The sequence below is a fragment of the Solanum tuberosum genome, unplaced genomic scaffold, assembly GCF_000226075.1.
Source record: "Solanum tuberosum cultivar DM 1-3 516 R44 unplaced genomic scaffold, SolTub_3.0 scf00116, whole genome shotgun sequence".
Taxonomy (NCBI): Eukaryota; Viridiplantae; Streptophyta; class Magnoliopsida; order Solanales; family Solanaceae; genus Solanum; species Solanum tuberosum.
In genome coordinates this window covers 1,518,675-1,534,844 of record NW_006239040.1, presented here as the reverse complement: position 1 = coordinate 1,534,844, position 16,170 = coordinate 1,518,675, and the positions used below count along the sequence as shown (strand labels likewise).

Here is a 16,170-nt window from a genome sequence, read left to right as displayed (position 1 = left end):
AAAGACAACGACTATCTATGTTACCAACAAGCCTTTACTCTATTTTTTATCCTCCACAATCTTCTATCTAAGATATGTCCAAGTTGAAACTATATAGTATTTCATATCTTGTCTAATCACTCTTCTCAATACGTTTTTAATTCACCTCTGCCTCTTCACGTGTCTGAACAATCATCTCAATTATCTCACTTCCCGCATCTTATTTTCCATCAAACTTTACTTTCACCTTGTTATGAATATCGTTATTTCTAATTATATCTCTCGTAACATACCCGCACATTATTTATCGAGGCGATGCCTTTTTTTTTTTTAATGAAAAACAGTACTGCAACAATTCATTATGAAATTTTTTTAAAAAAGGGTGGGGTGGGGGGTAATAAAATCTTCTTTTTTTCATTTCTATTATTTTTGTTAAACCTTCACGGACAGTGAACAAACAATTTTTATTTTTATTAAAGGTCTTTGAATTTTCCATATAATATGCTTTATTTGAATGAAGAGACTTTGACTTTTGACTTTCCATATAACTTTATCAAATTTGAACAACAAACCTAACTTCATTACTTTAGAATTAATTGCAAGACAATCATATAATGTCAATTTGAAATTGACAATTAATTTCTTTTGTAGGAAAACACACACACACACACTATATATATATTCATGAAATTAACTTTCTTTGATAGCCTTTCTGTTAGTACGATATTGATATATACAAGTACAAAATATTATTCGAAAAATATTTTTATGTATTCCCATTTCAATATGAGATGGAATTATTGTCTCTTGAATTTGTTTGTACTGTGCCTTTCTGACTTTACCAAAGTGTTGACATAGTTTCCTTATTTGACCAAATATTTCAACATATTAACATTCAGTTGCCATAAGACTTGGCAAGGCATGTTATTAATATTCTTAACTATAGTTTAACATTTTTATCTTCGTAAGGCGGGAGCCTAGAGTAAGACTACAAATATTATTCTCTACAAACTCCACTTATGAAATTTTACCAAATATATATGTTATCATCGTTGTGCTGCAACATGCATTTAGTTTAGGCATAATACATAAACAAACACTCAAATATAGCCTCAGCTGACATTTAAGTACAAGCTTACACTACTTTGAAAGTACACATCTCGACAAACTTGATCTCAACTGACAATTAAAGACTTCAACTCGTCCTTACTATATCTCTTAGACACCTGACGCTGAAGTGACACATAGATTTTAGATAAGTAAATGATTACTACTGATCACACAATCGAGACAAGTTGAATTATCTAGATGCACATTTTCAAATCGAATTAAATTAGACCTCAATGTCTAAATTTTCAACCTCAACTTGTCAAAAGTAGTCTTTAGTGCAAATTAATATTGGGACCGAAGCATATATGCATGACAAGCTGCAATATTATTGTCAAATGAAATAAACCAAACATTAAACTAATCATGTTTTTATAATGGCTTAATTATTTGTTTAAACCTATGCTTTTGAGAAATTAGCACTTATTCCATTTTGCCATCATCTTTTTAAATGAAACATAAATTTAAGTTAAAGTATTATTTTAGAGACCCACAGAATAGGATCGACTTGTTTTTGTGGTCCTGTGGGTTTAATTTGATAAGTATGTATATTAATTATTTAATATTATTTCCACATGGTGGGAACCCATAGTTTTGGAACTTCAATTGGCCCCATGCAATAATTAAATAAATTTATCATCATGCAACTGAAAATATGCTTCTATATAATCAACTATCAAGTCATATTATATGCAAATCATTTTTGTTCTTACTGTCGTTTTTTTATTTCTTTTTCTTTGATCCAAATGTCTATTAAAAACGGTTTTTTTTAATCTTTCAAGATAGATATAAAATTTATATATACACTATTCTTTTTAAATTTCACTTATTATGGAATTATATCATATATATTATTGTTGTTACTATATCATTGTTTTATTGAATTCGATTGAACCCGATTAATTTGCAACTGTAAAGGTCATTTATAATATAATTATAAGTAACTGCATTTAACACCATTGTTTGATAATCTTATATATACGAACATGTTAAATCATATTGATACAAGAAAATTTATTATACTGTCAATAGATATGTACCGTAAATATATGTTATATTTAATGCAATAGCTTTAATATCTTTTTCTACCTTTTATGAATTTAAATAATTAAATTTCTTAACGACTTAAATTCTCCCAACAAAAAGTGTTTTTAGATCATTAGATGGGTCACAAAAATTAGAAGTACACGACAACTATGAGTTGCAGAAATAGTAAATTTAATTATTGATAATAGAAAACCTTATTGAAATGACAATATGACAAACTATATTTAAAATATTGTAAATAACCAAAACCGTGTTCTTATCGTGTTTTTTTTTATATAAAAAAATAGATTAGATGTACCTAGTAGCTTTTTTTTTAAGGTCATGTATTTATATTAAAATTCTATTAAATAAAATTAATACTTATTCGCGAATCAAATAACTGAGACAAGTTATGAGTTTAACGACAGTTTAAAACTCATAAACTTTAAATTTTGACCTCGTCTTTGCTTCCATGAACTCTCAAGGATAAATTTATTCGGTAACACAATAACTGAGATAAGCAATGAATTCAACGACAGTTTAAAACACATAAACTTTAAATTTTAACCTCAGAGTGACCTAGTGCATAAATAAAAAATATAGAAACAAAAACAACAATTGGATTTGCACCATCACCGTCTTCAAATAAAGTATTTTCTACGGTAGCACCATGAATGGCGCATAGCAAAGCAGCGCCCAATACACCGGCAACTCCCATCATATGAAAGGGGTTCAAGGTCCAATTATGAAACCCTTGAAAAAATAGGATGAATCGAAATATAGCTGCTACACCAAAACTAGGTGCAAAGAACCAACCAGACTGACCTAGTGGATAAATCAGAAATACAGAAACAAAAACAGCAATTGGACCAGAGAATGCGATTGCATTATAAGGTCTCAATTGAACAGATCGAGCAAGCTCGAATTGACGTAATGTGAAACCTATTAGGCCAAAAGCTTCAACAAAAGTCCACAGACCCCCCAATTGACACCAACGAGTAAAATCTCCTTGTGCTTCAGGACCCATAGTAATAACAACGAATGTGCTAAACTATTAGCAGGAGTAGAAACCGCGGCAGTTATGAAATTGCAGCCTTCCAAATAAGAACTGGCCAAGTCTTTGCTTCCATGACCTCTCTAAGGATAGATTCTTCTTTAAAAGTGCTACTAATCTAATTAGTGACTTTCCAGGCATGAGGAAATGATGGTGTGCTAATGGATTTAATTGCACGATTTATCTTTCAAATAAGTCGATTTTTAATTTTTATCCTTTAAATATAGGGAAAATTGTATGAAATAGCAAACTATTAATTCAAATTAAATGCTATAGGCATAGTTTGTTTTATTTGTAATTCGCAGCAAACATCCCTTTTTTTTGCCATCGATCTGATTCGATATACAATTAGCCATTTTCGGTATACAATTAGTCATTTTATACATTTCGATAAAAAATGTATAAAATGCGTTTGTGTTTGTATAAAAGCGAGAGAAAAATGTATATACAAATACAAATACATATATTTTCGTCCTATACACTTATAATTACACAAATACAGATCTTATTATACAAATTACAATGTATAAATGAATTTATACAAAACCGAACAATTTGTATAAAATTGGATGTATCTAGCGACTTATACAAATCAAAAGCTCCATAGCAAACATAAAATTTGCTATGAAGCGCAATTATGCAAACTATAGCTATAACATATAAATATGATTTTTATGTTTGCTATATGTGAAAGTTGCTCAAAAATATATTTGTCTTTAATAGGGCCAAAAGTGCAAATGACCAATTTTTATGACATTATTGGGCTTCAAGTCGACATATTCTTAGTGTCCAGCCCAAAACCTAATTTGGTCCATATTTAACAGATCCTTGGAAATCCACTCAAATTTCATAAAAATGTTCTCATATACTTGCTATATACTTCAATTTGTTATTAAAATCAATGCTCCGTGCCAAATCGAGCTTATTGTACCTAGCTAGGTACAATTGTTCGGAAAGGAAGTAATATAATCAATAGAAACATGGCTAGATTACTGTATCCGAGCTGGACTAGTGATGTTCATAATGAAAAAATTTACAAAAATATTCAGTTACAGTCAAACCCCTTCACAATAGTCGTTTTCTTTGGAACCAATCTTTCATGATGTTGTGTTATATTATATGTTGTCTATAACAACATTTCGTTATAGCATCCAAAAAACATATTAGGATCACAAATGATGTTGTTATAAAGAGGTTTGACTGTACGTTCTAATTATGTATACATTAGTGATCACCATTCTTCATGGCTCCTTGGACATTCTCTGCATTTCATCAGCTCCTTCTGGGCAATTCTGCCTATCATCAGCGTTATCATTGAAGCCTTTCTGCAAAAGATGAGGGCTCGTAGAAAGCATTGAACCTATCGTAAAATTGTATAAAACATATTAACTAAATACATAAGTATCGCGCCTATGTAGATCTTTTGCTTATATTATGTTCTATCTTTAGATAAGTCTGAGATCATAAATCACTCGAGACATGTTCATTTCAAGTGATTTTAGGTCTAAGTCATCTGTCATCCTTCTTATAACGCTTTCACTCACCATAGTTTCACCTTCACACCTATATGGACCGGTGCATCTAGAGGTCGATACAGGACATGTATATATGATCAAACCATTTCAAGCTAAGGTTTCGAGAACTTATGGTACCTAACAAGTACTAAATTGGTATGTTACTAAAAACTTTGAACAAGGAGTCTAGTAGGCCGGTATTTTTTTTGTAACTGTGATATCTGAGCCAGCTTGGACACACCTCGAATAATGACAAAAAGGTACCTAAGTCAAAGTTGTACTTCCCAGTAAGTACAAAGTATCTCACAAAGAGTTGCATCAATTTAGCTGTATCTAATTAAAAAGAGAGCATTCAGAGACTCCAATACTATATCGCTCAGACTCTTCAAAAATATCTACAGATGCGTGTCTGATCATCCAAAAGTAGTGCACTTTTAAACAACTTTAATCACAAAACTGTTGTATACAAGTGTGATAAATATTTACCTCTTTAGTTAGACCATGAGCAGACATAAGTTCATAGAACTTGTGCATCAACATTTCTTCCTCAATCTACAAGTAGTATAACATGGAAAGTGGATTTATTAAATTGAACGGCGAAACAAGGTACAAATAAGGTCTGTGTACATTCTACCTTCCCTAGACCACCCCACTTGTTGCCAGTGGGATTACACTGGGCAAGTTGTTGGTGTCATTGTCAATAGAGGCGGAATCCAGGATTTAAAGGTTATGGGTGCCATATCGCCTTTAAAATAGACGTGTTCATCAAATCGATCAAATATTTAACCTATTTTTGACCTTCTTTTAGAAAGGGAAGTGCTAAAATAAGAGTACAAGGTTAAAGAAAAAACCTGAAATCTGTGCAATTCCTCTGACATTGTTTTATGGGCATTCAATAGTAGTTCACCCTCTTTCTCCAAATGCCTGCATCAAAAACATAACTCAAATTATAGGGTAGTCCGATGAACGAAACATCTCAGCATTTATACAAGATTCAGAAAAGGGCCACAGTCCGATGCACGAGACATCTCACATTCATACAGAATTTAGAGAAGGTCCACACCCTAAGGGTGTGATGCACACTGGGCGGAGGGTAACTTTTGTTTAGATTCTATATTTGTATAAGGCGGTATTCCATTAACAACAACAAGAAGATATTATAGTTAATTATATTGTGAATCCATTAGCTATTAGGACTATGGATTCGATGGCAAGTTCAAAATCCATAAACTCTAAATTCTAGCTCCACCTTTGGACGATATAGGTAGCCTATCTATTACTAATTTTACCACTCGAACCTATGACTTATAGGCCATCCTAATGTAAACTATGACTAATTTTACTACTCAAACAAATGATTTATAGGTCATCTTAATGCAAGCTATGACTAATTTAGTGCTCGAACCAATGACTTACACGTCATCCTAATGTAAGCATGACTACTTTTATTCAAATTAACAGCAACAGAGAAGGAAAAAAAATAAAAAATCTTGCACACAAGCAGCACATTATGAGGAAAAAGATAAATAATGTAAGAAATAACACAGCAATTTACTTTAAGGTTTCTTCTGCATAATTGGGATCCATTTTAGGGAAAAAATTGAATCTTTTTCTACAAAACCTTAGTGGGTCGTAGAAATTGGCTTCAATATATAAATATATAATCAATAAAAAAATTTGTTTTATATACCGTTCAAAAACAGTACTTTCAAATTTACATTTAAGTCAGTTTTGATTCCTTAAATTTGTCATAAGTAAGCACTTTTAGTTTCTATCAACTATATAATAAGTTAGAGTTGTTTGACTTAATGAGAATCGAGAATTATTTTTTTAACGGAAAACACCATGAAGATCCCCTCAAATCCCATAAACAACATTAAAAACTACAAGATTAGAGAGAAATTACCTCTAAAAAGTTAAATTAGACACGAAAAGTATTTATAATTTTTTTTTAAAGAAAAATGCACAAACTAAACTTCCAAATCTAACAACTAGAATTAGTAAAATGATGATTGATGACCAATAGTATTGCTTTTGACAAACTTTGAGGACACATTCAAAATTTATTAATAATTAAAGGACCAAATGTGCTATATTTTTAAGTCTTTGAATCACTTTTTTTTTTTTTCCTCAAGGTTGATCTATCTGCTTGGCTCTTTCAGATTTCAACTCCCATCTGTGGCACCTCTGTTCATCACCATCTTCATATGGTATTTTTATTTGTATTTATTTATTTTTATTTAATTAATCTCTTATGAAATTTATGTCAATTTCAGTTAATTGATTGGATTATAGTATTGGGTTTTTTTTTTGTTTTGTTTGGTTGAGTGGAATGTGAAATGTCAAATCTTGGGTTTTAAAGGTTGAATCTTGAAAAAGACAAAAGGTTGAGTCTTTTTCATTTTTTGATGAGAGGAATGAGAATTGCTAATTTTGGGTTTTAATGAATGTGTTTTAGAAGATAAAGATTGAGTCTTGAAAAGAAAAAAAGTTTTTTTTTTTTGTTGTTGTGCTTGAGAGGACTGTCAAATGCTAATGCTAATTCTGGATTTGAATGAGTGTTTAATATGAATGCTTTTGTTGGTCAATTTGTTTATGATAGTTTGTTTGGATTAGTGAGCTTGAATTGTAGGGATTGTTTGAAATGGGGTGAAATCTGAATCCAAGGAAAAAAGATTGTGAGGTCAACTTTTGATCTGCTAACTTCTCATTGCTTTATGTATCGGAATTTCGGTTAATTGACTTGATGATACTATTTGGTTCTTTGGTTTTTGGATGAGAGCAATGTAAAATGCTAATTCTTAGTTTTAAAGGTTGAGTCTTGAATTTCGAAAAAGAAAAAAATGAGTCTTTTCTTTTTTCTTCTTTGATTTTTTGGATGAGAGGAATGAAAAATGATAATTCTAGGAGTGTTAAGTTTGATTTAAAAAAACGAAAAGGTTGAGTCTTTCTTTATTGTGCATGAGGGGAAATGTAAATGTCAAGTTTGGGTTTGATTGAATGTAAGGCTGGGTTGAAAAAAATGAACTGGATAGAAATTGGGCGTATTGCTTCACGAGTAAAATACTTTGCTTCTGTGGATCAATTATTAAATTATAATCTGTTGAAATTAGTGAGCTCGGATTGTGTTGATCGTTGCCGAGGGTCTATTGGAGACAACCTCTCTACCTCACAAAGGTAGGGGTAAGGTCTGCGTATATCCTACCCTCCTCAGACCTCACTGGTGGGATTACATTGGGTATGTTGTTGGATTGTGCTGATCGTTGAGATTTTGAGGTCAACTTTTGATCCGCCAACTTCTCATTGCTTTATGTATCCCACTTTATATGCCTATTGATTCTCTGACAGTCATTTTCTTGTGACGCTTCTCTTGAAATGATGTATTTTTTTCTGTAAACATCTGGTTATTTCGTTTCTACAAAATTCTCTTTTCTTTTTCTTTTCTTTTTGTTGTGTTTTTCAAAATTAAATTCACTCAGTTTGTGAGAAACATTTGATGATCCCGTTTTTAGGTGAATCTGCTTACAATGTATGACTTAATTATCTGTCAGAGTTTTGATATATATATGTGGACTCTATACAGGTTGAAGGAAACAACAGATTCTGAATTTTCTTGTTTCATTAGAGGATATAAGATTTTCATATCGGAAGAATATAATCACAATGACAATTGAAAACGCTGAGCTCACCACCGAGCAGGTATTTTCTCGCATGAATAAGCATCGTCATGAATCTACAGTTATGTACTAATAAGTAGATTTCTACCATCATTGTAATGAACATCTAGGTCTGTGGCTGTTAGTTGCTTTCTTTTTCATCCATTGACCTTCTTCTTCTTCAAAGGCTATAATAGCTTGTCTGTGTAAATAAAAGAAACAATAAATGGACGACTAGAACATGAGGTTCATGACTTGTGTTAAAGTTTAATTATTAGTTGCCTTGGTAGTAGAGCATTATTTGACATAGAAAATTTCTCTATTCTCGGGATTGAAAATCGTAATTACTCTTTTCTATTTCTAACCGTAGGGGAGATTCATCCTTAGATTATTACAACAAATAGCAGAATAGTGGCTAAAGAAAGATATTACTTGATCTATTTCCATGTCGCTTATGATATGTATCAACACCCAGACATCCATTGCAAGTGCGTATCCCACTTTTGCACGGTAGGGTTATGGATATCCACGAGAAGGGGTGGTTGGGGGGTGGTGGAATAAAGGAAACTGCAACTAGTAGTGTGATCAACTGTGTCTCTTACTGCAGAACTCATATTGTGTGCTTTACTCTTTAAAGGTTTTGAGGAGGGATATTCCATGGGAGACTTACATGACCACGAAACTGATCAGCGGAACAGATCTTCAGCTGTTGAGGCGTTATGATAAAATGGCTGAAAGCTACAAATCTCAGTTGCTGGATAATGTAATGTTTTCTGTGTTTTTATTTAGCTATGATTTACATGTTAATTGCTCCCCAATTCCGGCTCATGCATCTTACTTCCATTTACTGAAACTTTTCTGCCTAATCTTTCTTTTATTTAGTTGGATTTTTCTTCTAAATTCTATCTGGAGAAGGTCTCACGTATAGTAATATTGTGTTTGCTTTTTATGTCACCAGAAAAATGAGTCGGAACTCACTGGGAGAAAAATTAAATATTCTCTTCAATCAATATTGTTGATATAGTACAATCACTAATCTTATCTTTACTAATCCGTGGTGGCACACGCCGAATTCCTGCCTATTTTTGTTTTGGCTCTGATTCTGTGTCCTCCTTATGTGTGGCTTCGGTGTTAATCTATCAAAAGTTATTCATTATTAAAAAAGGGGTTGTCCATGTAATTTCAGTTATCAGTTGATGATGATGTTTGTTTTCAAGTTTTTTGTAAGCTACATGCAATATGTTTGTGGGGAACGTACGTAATGGTGTTTCCAACTGATGAATTAAAGAAATACCTATTTTTACTTCAGTTTTGGTTTCTTTTTCAATCTTCTATCGTCCTTTATGTTCCAGAATGGTCTTTAGTTTTACTACATTGATAAACTGGAAGCATATTTTGCAGGACGGTCCAGCTTATATCCATGTTTTTGTTACTACTTTACGAGATGTCTTCAAGGAAGAAACTGTGGAATATGTTTTAGCTTTGATTGATGAAATGCTTACAGGTAACTGGGGTGCATCTTTCACTGCAAAAGAAAAGAAGTATTATCAACGGACAACTTCTGTCACTAAACAACAAAAAATCGTTGCTAATCCTAAATAACGACGGATTAGTGGGGGATTATCAAAAAAATCGTGTTACCTATGGGCTAATTAGCAACATATTAGCCATGCTGATTCATGGTTTCTTTTAGTGTTTTAGATCTCTTTTGATAGATCGACCAATCTGTACTCTTGTTCTTGCAGCAAACCCAAGAAGAGCAAGATTATTCCATGACAGCTCTTTATCCAATGAAGACACTTATGAACCTTTCCTCAGGTGCTTCTATTAAGTATTTTTTCGAACTTTTAGTCTGCTGTTGTCAGATATGATGGTGCCTGTTGTACTATACTTTGAGCTTGTCTCCTAGATTTATTTTTCTTCCTTTCTCTCTCTCTATAACATGCTTGATGCACTACTCCCTCTTTATCCAATGTCTTCATGAATTCACATGTGTTTTTTTCATAATCGTGGTGTTTGCCCCATCTTGTGCGCACCTTGATTAATTCCACGGGATACTTGCCACGTCCCACCAGCAACAGATGCCATGTTGGCTAAAACAGATGGGAGGAAATCACCTAGTGTTTTGCTTCTGTTGGGATTTGAACCGGAGACCTCGTGTATTCACGTGTTGATATATGGATTTTCCTATATCTATACTTTTATATGGCTTCACACTTATCATCTCAATGCCCAGTTTACAATATCACTGAAGAGTTACTGTTCCTCACGTTTGAGATGCAGTTAGCAGTAGTTCATTTAATTATATTTTATTTCATTTCTTGATGATTCATCAGCAAGTTATGTGTTTGAAAATAGCAGATATTTTGAAGTCGAAGTTCTTCTCTTTCTTTTGTGCTCCTTATCCAAAATCCACTAGAACTGCTTCCCTTTTTTATAGTCCGGTCAACACTTGATCTTTTGTATTTTTAAATTATCGTTAACTTGGTAAATTTTATTGATGGAGAAACTGACCTATAGTCCTTTAGGATTTTAATACCCTGCATCTATTTAAGTGGTAGGGTTCATAATCAAGACTTTCTGAACTATGCCAAATATTAGGAGGCAACATTGGAGTCAAAAACAAAGTCAACAACCCTACGGTGCTTCGATTAATTATATATGCATATGTATGCCAGATTGATTTTACTCCTGAAACTAAACAGTGGGTTCATATGTCATTTGGCTCTAACGGAGCAAATGTTGAAAATGGAAAATCCAAAATCCAAATGCACATGTAGATAGCTCAACAGGAAAATGAGAGTTGTATGTTCTTTTGAAATTCACTGTTCTGCCTATATGCAGCCTCTTCTTTGCGATAATTATCTTTTAAATACAGAAGATTGTATGTTTTCTTGCATCATCACATTCTTTCTTTTTCTGAATGATGTGTTTATTTCTTTCAGATTTCTTTGGAAAGGTAATTGGTTCATACAAGAGAAGAGCTGTAAGATTCTCTCTTTGATAGTGAGGTAGTAAAGTCATTATTCCTATGATGTCATTCAGCTCGAGAGACTTAAGATTAGGATGATTTACTGATAACTTCCATATGGTTCTTCTATTCTTTTTGGTAATTCCAGTGCCAGGCCAAATGTTCAGAATGTTGTTGATGCAAATGGAGATGCCTCGAGTTCAAAGAGGACACTCACCATGATGGAAAATGTTCTGAATGGCCTAGTGGATTGGCTATGCGCACAGGTTCATCTGCATTCCTATATTTTGCACTTCTATATACTTTGTACCTCCACTCGCGGTCCCCCAACCCCCCACCTCAAAAAAAGAATTTTTTTTATCCAATTCATGAGGTGTTTTTTCTAGACCGTTTAAGGGGATTGGCAATGGTTTATGGAGGTATTGAATTTCTGCAGTAGTACTTGCTAATCTCTTTGCTCTTTCAAACTGTGGCATCTCTCTCTGTTGACACAATACATAAATAGACACTCAAACTTGGCCGCAGCTGACAAGTAAGAACTTCCACTATGAGTATGCACATCTAGACACCTCAACTCATCCTCACTGTGTCAGTTGAACGCTCCAGCTTACTAATAATCATCTAGACACCTCTAAAATTTATGTGCCACGTCAGCATCAGGTGTCCATGAGACACAGTGGGACAACTGAATGTCTAGTTGCCATTTGAGACCAAGTTGAGGTGTCTAGATGTGCGCTCTCATAGTTGGAGTGCTTATTTGCAAACTGAGGCCAAGTTTGAGTGTCTCCTTATGTATTATGCCCTCTCTTTTTGCTTGTTATGGTCTTCTTTCTTAATTTAAGTCACTAAAGTGATGGGCAAAAGGATGGGCATATGTGTGATGTTGTGGGTTTATTTTCACTTGTTGCTAGAAGCATAAAATTATATGACAATTACTTGTTACTGTTGTCCATCCTGATTCCTCTGTATCATTTCAGCTGAGAAAGCCTTCTCATCCTAGTTGTAGCATTCCCTCTGCAATCAATAGTCTTGCAACTCTGTTGAAGGAGCCTATTGTTCGACTTTCATTTGTTCAAGCTGATGGAGTGAAGCTGCTCGTTCCTTTAATTTCACCAGCATCTACTCAACAGTCTATTCAGGTCCGTCTTTAGACTAGTACTGCCACATGTTAGTTCAACTTCGTAAATTCTGTAGTCGTGCTGGGAAGTGACTGTTGAGATGGTTGTCATTTCACTCCATGTATCATGCAGCTCATAATTATTGACAGAAAGTTCCATGCTTCCATCTTTGACCTGTCTTCCATACATGGGCCAAATTACAGCAACATACTTAGTGTAATCCCACAAGTGGGGTCTCGGGCGGGTAGAGTGTACGCAGACTGTACCCCTACCTTGGGAGGTAGAGAGGTCGACTCTCAACTCAAGGAAAGCATACCAAAGCAGATCGAAAAAGAAATAATGGAAGTGAAGAAATCATGGCAAAATACTATAGAGAGCACGACAAAGCATTCTGGAAAAAAGGAATAGTAACTACAACATAATAGTGTAATAATTGAAGTTTAAGCGGCAGTAGATAATAGAAGAAATAGAAGGACAAGAAGCTACACATAGGCCAAATTACAACCTTTTTTACGTAAAGTGGTTTCTCCGCAATTTTAACAATGATGTATCTGATTCACTGTTCTTCTTTGAAGCAGCTTCTCTACGAGACATGTCTATGCGTATGGCTTCTGTCTTACTATGAACCTGCAATTGAGTACTTGGCTACTTCTAGGGCCCTACCTCGATTGATTGAAGTTGTTAAAGGTTCGACAAAGGAGAAGGTGAGCTATTTTTGCTGCTATTTGTTCTAATATCTTTTCTACTTGCTATCCCTATGTCTTTAACTTAATCTAGTGGTTCTCCTTTGGATGCCAAGAAAGAACTCGGTAAGAATATCTTTTCTACTTGCTATCCCCTAGTTATGTAGTCATGATTGATTCCCTTCGTTTGTGTTCATCATTCACTTCTCTTGAGTTCGTTTTCAGTCATTTGCTTTCTAGGCAGCACATTACTTAATCTGTTGCATTTTCTATTTATCCATCTATGAAGTATCTTCGACTCATCATCGTTCATGGCATTTTTATATATCAATGACTACAGGTAGTCAGAGTTGTCATCTTGACTCTTAGGAATTTGCTTGCCAGAGGGTCATTTGGTGCTCAAATGGTAGACCTGGATGTGCTGCAAATCGTACAGAGTTTGAAAGCGCAGGCTTGGAGTGATGAGGTGAATAGAACTGTTTTGTGGTTTTTAATTTGATACAGTATCTTACTTTATTTACTTTATATCAGAAGCTAAGTGAAAGAAGTACTGCAAAGTTAAATAATAGACTATATTGACAATACTTAATCATGTTACTATGTCTATGAAATAATCGTGAACCTTTTAAGATAGAACTTCTTGTTCCCGAGGGCGATCTACTTTTCCTGCACCTAAAAATAATCCTAATGTAGGCGGATTTAGTCAGGGAGATGCAGAAATAGTACTTTAAGATACATTCCGTTTGTTCTTCTTGTCATCTGTTATTTTGGCACAAATCATTCTAGTTCTTATAAAGAAACAGTTCGAGAAGGTTCAGTTGGCCGAAATGAATTTCTAGATTCACAGATTTATCGACATCACCCTAATTTGCCGTGTAATCTGTTTTAGGACCTTTTGGATGCTCTGAATCAACTTGAAGGAGGATTGAAGGCCAACATCAAAAAATTGAGTTCGTATGATAAGTACAAGCAGGAAGTCCTACTTGGCAGTCTTGATTGGTCCCCCATGCATAAGGATCCTCTATTCTGGAAGGAAAATATAACTTGTTTCGAGGAGAATGGATTTCAGGTATTGCCTATGGCATTTCTCATTCTTTCGTATAGCTTACACACCATAAATTACCATTACTGTTGTGCCTATCTGTGAGAAAAACAAAAATCTTGCAGGTCGCGTAACTGCTCAACAATCTTGCGGGCAATGACTTAGTATATATGCTAAATGAAATCCAAAACTTAACACATTATAAGTAACCACAGATATCAGTTATAATAGTCAATAGAGTGGTGAAGTGTTTTTGAAGCGAAAAGCACAAAAAACGACAAGATCCATAGGGATTGAAGCTCACACTTCTGTGAATAAAAATGTACTATTTACAGTAAATTAAAAACTATCAAACATCTACAATTTAGTACAGTAAAGATAAATTGAAACAAAAATAACTAATTTCAATATCGAATGTACAATAATGTCAATATTATTCTAACTCCTCAAAGTTGAGATTCAAAGAAGTGATTGGTTCTCGTCGTATTTACTTAGCACCAATTTTTAAAGCGATAACCTCTTGCTTCACATGAATCATGTTTTAAGCACCGAAGCAATGACTCTTAATAACACTGGTGTTGTGGTGATCTTTGTAGGTTTAGTGTTTTCATCCCCTATTACTGTATTGAGTGAATAAGTAAATGGTCAAAAACACACTTGAACGATCACTTTTTCGCGAGTTTCACATCCCAACTATCAACTGTTCCATTTTTGCTTATGTATTAAAACATACCTAGTTAAGTAGATGGTGATAGTTCAGGTAGGAAAAACGAATAGTTGATAGTTGGCCTAGGTGTGTTTTAATACATTGATGGTGATAGTTCGGGTGGGGAAAGCGAACAACTGATAGTTGAGGTGTGAAACTCGCGAAATAGTGATAGTTCAGGCGTGTTCTTGACCATTAACTCATAAATCAGTCCAACGACTATTGTACTGAGTGTATAGAGTGATCATTGTCGTGTTGTGCTGCAGATCTTGAGAGTGCTCATGACGATTTTGGATTCATCAAATGATGCAAGGACACTTTCTGTAGCTTGCTATGACTTGTCACAGTTCATTCAGTGCCATCCTGCCGGGCGAGTCATAGTGGCTGACCTCAAAGCTAAGGAACGGGTAATGAAACTATTGAACCATGGAACTGCAGAGGTCACGAAAAACGCCCTGCTTTGCATCCAGAGGCTTTTCTTAGGCGCCAAATACGCCAGCTTTTTGCAGGCTTAAATTATCTTCAATGGCTCCATTCATTTGGACAAACTATACATATTTTGTTATTTCAAATGACACAAGTTTGAGAGTGGGCATGTTCTACTTATTCATTTTTTTCTTATTATTGTTTGATGAGATCGGACAAACATGGACAGTGAGGACTCGTATAGCCGACCTCAGCTTGTTTGACGACATCCTCACCCAGACAAATGCATATATCATGAGTTAATTTTATTTCTATACAATAAATGGAGTTTTTCCCCAGCATCAATGAGGTAATTTTTCCTATATTGATGTTATATTTACTTGTAAATCCCAAATAGTTACATATTTTCTCACATTACAAGACGACTCTATTTTACTGGGAAGATGCGGTACTCATTTGTTTGCATTTAATGGATGTCTGAATCTGAACATGAGGTCATTAAGTGCGTTTACTTTTCTACTTAAAAATCTCTTAGTGGGTCTGAATGAATCAGATCTGTGACAGAGTTAAATGTCTAATGACCAACGACTATAGTAAAAGATTCCAGTCTGTCATGTTTTGTGCCCCCATGAAGACGGCTTTACTTTATCGGGAACACACAAATTATTCATTAACGTTCGTCAAAGAAATTCTAGCCATCCAATTTACATCCGAGAAAAAAGGACAGTATGGTGCACTAAACCCTTGTTATGCTCAAGGTCCGAGGAAGGGTTGGATCATAATAAATTTCTTATATACCTTATATATTACTGTTTCCACAGCTTAAATCTGTAACTTGTTAATCACACGACAATAACTCTTACCATTTCCGACCCCCCCCCCCCCTCA

General features: G+C 34.1%; 1 protein-coding gene across 1 annotated transcript; it reads left to right on the top strand.

Moving 5' to 3' along the window:
* The first annotated feature begins 6,806 nt into the window (after positions 1 to 6,806).
* LOC102598844 (V-type proton ATPase subunit H-like) lies at positions 6,807 to 15,642 on the top strand. The gene is made up of 12 exons (XM_006350050.2): positions 6,807 to 6,890; positions 8,264 to 8,379; positions 8,974 to 9,099; positions 9,738 to 9,840; positions 10,082 to 10,154; positions 11,282 to 11,347; positions 11,456 to 11,573; positions 12,285 to 12,446; positions 13,004 to 13,129; positions 13,449 to 13,574; positions 13,998 to 14,177; positions 15,123 to 15,642. The coding sequence occupies exons 2-12, from the start codon at positions 8,344 to 8,346 to the stop codon at positions 15,369 to 15,371; spliced, it is 1,365 nt and encodes a 454-aa protein (XP_006350112.1). The 5' UTR covers positions 6,807 to 6,890; positions 8,264 to 8,343; the 3' UTR covers positions 15,372 to 15,642.
* The last annotated feature ends 528 nt before the right edge of the window (positions 15,643 to 16,170 follow it).

Bases quoted from the DNA above. Each gene is read 5' to 3' on its own strand.
- LOC102598844 (XM_006350050.2), top strand. From the start codon at position 8,344: ATGACAATTGAAAACGCTGAGCTCACCACCGAGCAG. The intron at 9,841-10,081 runs GTAACTGGGGTG...TTGTTCTTGCAG, and splicing joins GATTGATGAAATGCTTACAG to CAAACCCAAGAAGAGCAAGA. The intron at 14,178-15,122 runs GTATTGCCTATG...GTTGTGCTGCAG, and splicing joins TCGAGGAGAATGGATTTCAG to ATCTTGAGAGTGCTCATGAC.